General features: G+C 40.1%; 1 protein-coding gene across 5 annotated transcripts in view; it reads left to right on the top strand.

Annotated features, from left to right (window-relative positions):
* LOC117538566 (estrogen-related receptor gamma-like) overlaps positions 1 to 2,021 on the top strand; it is a 29,575-nt gene extending 27,554 nt beyond the window's left edge. For all 5 annotated transcript variants that reach the window (XM_034204405.1, XM_034204401.1, XM_034204402.1 and 2 more), the window contains exon 8: positions 215 to 2,021. In XM_034204405.1, the coding sequence (XP_034060296.1) occupies positions 215 to 459 (245 nt within the window). In that variant the 3' untranslated portion in view covers positions 460 to 2,021. The remainder of the gene's footprint in view (positions 1 to 214) is intronic.
* Positions 2,022 to 7,908: the final 5,887 nt, after the last annotated feature.

Raw genomic sequence — 7,908 nt, forward strand, 5'->3', positions numbered from 1 at the left:
CATTATAGAATTTTGCTTCCATGGAAGGTTGGTTGGGCCTTCACATTTTGTGGACTATTGGATTGATTGTCATGAACCTATGTAAAGACATTCATGGTCCAAAGAGGATGAATCCTAGGAATCCAAAAGCTTGTTTTTACTTTGAAAATAAAAAGTAGATAACATTTAAATCCTTGACATACCTTAATTCCTGACTTCCCTCTTTTCCTTACAGACTCCATTCAGATTGAGGACTTGGAAGCCGTTCAGAGACTCCAGGACGTCCTTCACGGGGCCCTTCAGGACTACGAGGCCACCCACCGCCTGGAGGACCCTCGTCGGGCCGGGAAGCTAATCATGACCCTCCCCCTCCTCCGTCAGACGGCCGCTCGCGCTGTCCAGCACTTCTGCAGCATCAAACAGGACGGCCGTGTGCCCATGCACAAACTGTTCCTCGAACTGCTGGAGGCCAAGGCCTGACCCCAACTCAGACTGCCCCAAGCTGCTTCCTGACCCCCCGCAGTGGGTAACAGGAAGTGAAATATAACGGGTAATGGTGGGGTTTGACACCATGTATTTGTCCATTTCAGCTTTGACTTAAAGTTTTAATTCTGCAATCGGCAGGAAGTATGTTTTATAGGCAGGCAGACGAGACATTTTAGAGCAACATCCTTCCAACTCCCAATGAAAGTTTGAATGAATTGGTTTAATTGTCTCGATAACCAGGACATTTTCATTGTTGCTGTTTGCGCTGACCTGCTACGAAAAAGTCTAAAAGCGGACAGACAGCATTAGAGCAGAAGAAAGCGCATTCTAGAGATATTTATATTAACATGCCAAACGTAGAGCTTCTTTTGTCAAAAGACCCATGATACTTGAAGATCCTGATGGATTATTGCATCCATCTTGAAGCCTGTTAATCTGCATTCTAGTGCATTTAGAGAGCCTTTTGATGATTTGATTTTGTTTTGTCCTTTTGAAGAGTCAAGGTCAATGTGCCCTAAGAGGTAAGTCTTGCCAAAGAGTAAAGACTCGTACTATTAATACCAGCATTGGTCCACAATAATATAATGTGGCCTGTAAGACATTCACATAAACATGTATCCCTGCTGTGTTGTGTATCGCAAATTATCTAAACACTACATTCATATATAAACAATTAAAGGGAAGCTATAAAGTGGTCGGCATCTCTTATAACAATAAGTGGCGTCCTTATTTTAGTAGAAATGTTCAGGGAAAGAGTACTTAATGATACGTAATACAATTGTTTGACAGCAAAGTGTTATTTATTTAAAAGTGGCTCTGTTGGTTTGCTGTTTATTTTTATTTCCTAATGTGGCATTAACAAAGAGTAGATTAAAGACATTACAGTGGATAATACTTTTTTAAAAAGATTTTTAAATGATATCATTGTAAAATAATTTTTTACTAGCTTCTCTGCTACAGCACTGATGTACCATATCATTTATTCGAGGCAACATGATTATAATTAGAGAACGTACTTGAAGATCATAATGTCGTAGAGTTGATGTAAACACGTAGATTAAAATGTAACTATGTAAAATGGCTGCCACACTGTATAATCTGGATTAGGGAGGCATTTGATGTCCTTTCTACGGTAGAAGTCTATGTGTAGGATGAAATTTGTGCACTACTTTAGCCATAAAGTCTGGGGAAACTGGTGATGGCGCTCTGTAAATCTGTTAGTGTTTTGTGTGAAGAGTAGTTATATCTAAAACTTGTCTTTTTTTCCGCACATGATAAATGAAGGGAATAAACTGGGTACGCAGTACAATGAATAAAGGTCTTGCTCCTTAAGGTACTGTGGCACTATAACGTGCATATTTTTGTGACAAGATGACGGCAGCAGTATGCTGGATTAAATGTATGTACTGTACGTTTCGCTGTATATACGTCATGTTTTATGCCAACAGAGATGTTTAAAAATGCAAATAATCTTGGTTTGGATGAGCTGTGCCGTGCTATTTCATTCTCAGGTGGATTCTTGGGCAATAAACATGATCCCCTTAATGCAAAGCTCATGTCCTAAGTGTTGTCTTATTCAATAAAGAGAAGAAAGGCTCATTTATTAAGAGCTGGTAAGTGGGTGCAGTCTATTCTCACAGTCTGACAATGGACAGTCATTTCCAAGTCAGAACCGTAATGGCACATTTAGGCCATCATAGCCCAGTTGGATGGAGATTTATAATTAACAGCTATAATGTAATGAAGTCTAACAGTGGCTCCGAGGGGTACCGGTCATCTCAGGCCTGTTCAGTCTGATGAAGCAGAGGCAGTCCACTCATCGCTTCATCATACAATTATACAACCTCCCTCTCAGCATTTATTTAGAGTTATAGGTCAAAAGTAAGTCTTGGCAGTGGCACGCTTTGCTTCAAATCCCCTTGTTTAGCCTTTATAATCAGTAGACTTACACTTAATAAATATAATTAGTAAGCAGATACAAGGATATTTTTTTGCTTAAAAGTCCCATATTGTAAAAGGTGAGCAGGAGTAGGTTTTTATATAAATGGATCAGAACAAAAAGAGAGAGAATCTATTTTACTGAAACTTTCAGAATCTCTTAACACAGAGGGGACACATATTAATGTAAACAAAGTGGATTCTGCATGATAGGTCAATCAATGTTGATTTATATAGCCCAATATCACAAATGTTACATTTGTCTCAGTGGACTTCACAGTTTGTACAGAATATCAGTATGACAATATGACACCCTCTGTCCTTAGACCCTCACATCGTACAAGGAAAAACTTCCAGAGAAAACCCACAGTTTAAAGGGAAAAATGGGAGAAACCTCAGGGAGAGCAACAGAGGAGGGATCCCTCTCCCAGGACGGACAGACGTGCAATAGATGCCGTGTTTAAATCGAAGAGATAATACATTTTACAGCATAGGTAGACCAAATGTTTGGAAATGCATGTGTCTGTAATAAGAAGATGAATCCACGAAGATGTCAGCAATCCTGTGGGAGCCATCAGGGAAGTAGTATGATGAGAGTCAGGCAGGACCGCAGAGACAGGTTCAGCCATGACTCGAAGTCCAGGACTCAAATCCAGAACTCAGGATAGAGGATCAAGGACACAGGATCTAGGACTCAGGACTAAGGATCCAGGACTCAGGATCCAGGACTCCAGATCCAGGACTCAGGATGCAGGATCCAGGACACATGATTCAGGATCCAGGACACAGGACCGCAGCAACAAGATCAGCCACGACTCAGGATCCCGGCGTATATATAGACACCAAAAAAGAAATTTGGGGGAAGTTGGGTTATTCGGATCATAAGAGTACACAGGTACAGACAGACAAAAGGAAGAAGTAAGGTGTCCCCCGACAGTCTAAGCCTATAGCAGCTAAACTAACGTGTCTACGTACATGGACTCCCTTAGGATAGGTTGAGGGAAAGGGTAGCAAGTAAGAAGTAAGGAACAGAGGTGGAGAGGCACAACGTGTCTACGTACATGCACTCCCTTAGGATAGGTTTTTGGCTTAGCCAAAACTAAGCTTCTAGATTGAGGGTGAACCATATATAAAGGGGTGAACACATGGTTTATTCAGACAGTATGAGAAAAAAAGATGTTTTTTAAACAAAAAAAGCATTTCAACATGTTTTATGAGAAAACCTAATTCAATTATCAACCCAAAAAAAAAAGCTTGATATATCCCCTTTAATGTTCATGTTGTTACATACATGTTTTTAGTGTCCATTAATATGATAAATGATACATTTATGATGATTTTTATAAAATGACATACAAAGACAAATACAAAGGAACAAACTGCTATGGTTTATACACAGTGACAAATCAATGGCAGGTTTAGAACCGTTTGAATAAATATCTATTAAACAAACTAAGAAATATAGAGCTTGAAGGTTTATTCTGCACCTCAGAAAAATAAAATCTTAACTCAAGGTCCCCTTACTAGATTTCTTCCATTGTTTTCAGCAGTATCTTGCTTGTTTATATGCTGCTTGCTGCTAGATACAGCAGATGTTTCAAATCAAGTGTTTCAAATTTCTCTTACAACCAGGTTTTACAGCAATCATTTTGAAAATGTAATTGTAAATTATTGAGATGATGAGCAGCACTCTGCTTTTGTTAGACCGGGGATTAAAGAAGAAGATATTTTGTGGGATTACATGCTTTTTGATTGAGTTTGCAGTCGATAAAGGAAATATCAACTGGAGAGAGGTGCAGCCTTTAGGGGCAATCAGTCACGATTGGTTCTGTAACATGAAGCCTGTGATCTTATTTGTACGTTTAAGAAGAGGAGAGGAGACAATGAAGAATAAAGATGGATGATTGAATAGAAAGATAAACACAAATCCAAAAGGAACCCATTCGTCCTTCATCTGTCAGCAGAAAACAATGTCTTTATTTTCCTGTGGTTAAAACTCACAGAGATGTTTGAGCCGTCAGTAAGTGAGTTAGTGATCTTGAGTGATATATTCCTGCATGTCCCTCTTCTTAAATGAGTTAGTGTGTGTCTAGTGGCCGTGTCGCCCAGACACCTCGGTGATGGATGAGGCCCTGAGGATATGGGCTGTAAAAAAAGGCTGATTCTGGCACTCAAGGGTGAGATCATTTCCTCAATAAAAAAGCATTGTCCCGAATCATCATGGCAAGGTATGAATGCTGATTAGAGTATTAGACTGAGGGCAGCTTTTCTGTACAAATAAATCAAATCAGCAGTTAGTTAATGTGGGGGCCTCCGCTCATACCGAGTGCTGATGTCTGGACCTGGGGACCGATGGCTCAAAGATGACATTTTTTTTTATATAATCACTTTGGAAACATTATGATGCAACAATATTCTCAAATGTGTTCTAAAGCAATGCTGGGTTTCACATACAATGCTTTTATAATGGGCTACATTGTTTTAGGTCTAAGACAGGGGTGTCCAACATGTTTTCCATACACAGAAAAACATACGAAGGGCTGGGCCCCTCACTAGAAAAAGTCGAGACAACTTGAAAGGATATGGCGTTCCACTAAACTTGAAGAATCTCGTTTAATTTGGCATATCACTCTCAATGAATATAAGAAAGCACTGCGTAAAGCGAGAGCAGCCTACTACTCTTCATTAATAGATGAGAATAAGAATAATGCAAGATTTCTTTTCAGCACTGTAGCCAGGCTGACAGAGAGCCATAGCTCGATTGAGCCTTCTATTCACATACTGTAGCACTCAGTAGTAATGATTTTATGTGCTTTTTTAACAATACAATTGTTACTCTTAGAAACAAAATTAATGACCTCTTGCCTTTGACCAGTATAGTGTTATCAACAGCTCCCGGAAACGTAAGTTCTAATATTACACTAGATAGTAAACTAGAATGTTTTTCAGCCATAAACCTTGAACAATTAAATTCAATGATTCTCTCTTCTAAACCATCAATGTGTATGTTAGACCCAATTCCAACTAAGCTGTTGAAGGAAGTTTTTCCATTAATTAGCACTTATTTATTAAATATTATGAATATGTCTTTATTATCAGGCTATGTTCCACAATCATTCAAAGTAGCAGTGATAAAACCGCTTCTTAAAAAGCACAACCTCAATCCAGAGGTTTTAGCCAATTATAGACCTATTTCTAATCTTCCTTTCCTCTCAAAAATTCTTGAGAAAGCAGTCGCAAAACAGCTGTGTGATTACTTAAAAAACAATGATTTATTTGAAGATTTTCAGTCTGGCTTTAGAACACATCATAGCACGGAGACAGCTCTGGTTAAAGTCACAAATGACATTCTAATGGCGCGTTTCCACTGCAGGCCTCGCTCGGTTTGGTTAGGCCTTATTAGGCCCGGCTCACTTTAATGCTGCGCTTCCATTACAGTTTAGGAACTGGGGAAGTTACTATAGTAACGCAGTGTAGGCGGAGCCGTGACGTCATCTTCAATGAGAGCCCCAGAAAAACAACACAGCCGTTAGCTCTTAGCACTCAGAGCTCACAGCTCCTCATATCTGTTCAGAAACTTGACAATAGTTAAACAAGTACAAACCACAGACTGCCTGTGTCATGGCGAATAGCCTACAGTCGCTGGTTTATTTATGTCTGTATAGGCCGTTGTTGTGAGTGTGGAAGGTCGGAGCATATATAACATTAGCTTAGCCAAGCTACATTTAGAAAACACGCATTTTAAAAGGGTTTTTCGCCTGTCTTCTATCTGCAGACTTGTCAAAGCATTAATTAATGGTTTTTACTAACCGGTATCAGTATGTTGTTACTTCGGCATCATTTTTAAACGTGTATTACAATTAAATCACGGTCAAATATGTTCATCTTGTTGTAGTTGTAGCCCCCTTGCCAGCGATTCTCTCTAGTTTAGCATACTCAGCCCGACTCAGCCTGGTTGTTCCTGGCCCTAGCACCACGATTTAGTCGGGCCAGAAAAAAGGTGAAAAAGTAGCCCCGGGCCAAAACTAGGCCAAGTGGAAACGCAACCAAATTCGGGCCCCGCATGGCTCGGCACGCTTAAAGCGAGCTACCCGGTGCAGTGGAAACGCGCCATAATAGCCTCTGACAAGGGACTTGTCTCTATTCTTGTTTTGCTCGATCTCAGTGCTGCATTTGATACTATCGATCATGATATCTTATTGCAAAGACTAGAGCACTTAGTTGGCATACAGGGAACTGCTTTAGGCTGGTTTAGGTCCTATCTATCTGAACGCTCTCAGTTTGTACGTGTCAATGATGAATCTTCCACGCAAACCAAAGTAAGCCATGGAGTGCCACAGGGCTCAGTGCTCGGACCTATTTTGTTCACATTATATATGCTTCCGTTAGGCAATATTATAAGGAATCATTCTGTAAATGTTCATTGTTATGCGGATGATACTCAACTATATTTATCAATCAAGCCTGATGAAATTAATCATCTAAATAAAATTCAAGACTGCCTCAAGGACTTAAAAACGTGCATGACCTTAAACTTTTTGATGTTAAACACGACCAAAACTGAAGTTATTGTACTTGGCCCGAAGAATCTACGAAACAAATTATCTAAAGATATACTAACTATGGATGGTATTCATTTGGCCTCCAGTGAGACTGTAAGGAATCTTGGTGTTATATTTGATCAGGATTTATCCTTTAACGCCCACATAAAATCAATTTCAAGGACCGCCTACTTCCATCTACGTAACATTGCAAAAATAAGGCAATATATGCATTTGTTACTTCAAGGCTGGATTATTGTAACTCTTTATTATCAGGGTGTACCAAGAAGTCAGTCAAGTCGCTTCAGCTGATTCAAAATGCTGCAGCTCGTGTACTAACCAGAGTTAGGAAAAGGGACCACATTACTCCTGTTCTGGCTGCCTTACACTGGCTCCCTATAGAAAACAGGATAGAATTTAAAATTCTTCTTCTCGCCTACAAAGCCCTTAATGGGAAGGCTCCATCTTACCTTAAAGAACTCATTATACCCTACTGTCCTACTAGGGCATTACGTTCCAAGAATGCAGGGTTGTTGGTTGTTCCTAGAGTCTCTAAAAGTACAATGGGAGCCAGAGCCTTTTCTTATCAAGCTCCACATTTGTGGAATCAGCTTCCAGTTTGTGTTCGGGCGGCAGACACCCTATCCGTTTTTAAGAGTGCGCTTAAGACCTTCCTTTTTGATAAAGCTTATAGTTAGGGCTGATTAGATTCAGCCCCTAGTTTTGCTGATATAGGCTTAGTTTGTCGGGGGACATCTTACTTCTTCCTTCTATCTGTCTATACCTGTGTACTCTCATGTTCCGATTAACCTAGCTTCCCCAAATGTCTTTCTTTTTGGTGTCTATATACGCTGGGATCCGGAGTCATGGATGATCCTGCGGTCCTGTGTCCTGCATCGCGAGCCCTGGATCTTGAGTCGTGACTGTGGTCCTGGATGGATATCCTCGTGGATTCATCTTCCTA

The sequence above is a fragment of the Gymnodraco acuticeps genome, unplaced genomic scaffold (assembly GCF_902827175.1).
Source record: "Gymnodraco acuticeps unplaced genomic scaffold, fGymAcu1.1, whole genome shotgun sequence".
Classification (NCBI taxonomy): domain Eukaryota; kingdom Metazoa; phylum Chordata; class Actinopteri; order Perciformes; family Bathydraconidae; genus Gymnodraco; species Gymnodraco acuticeps.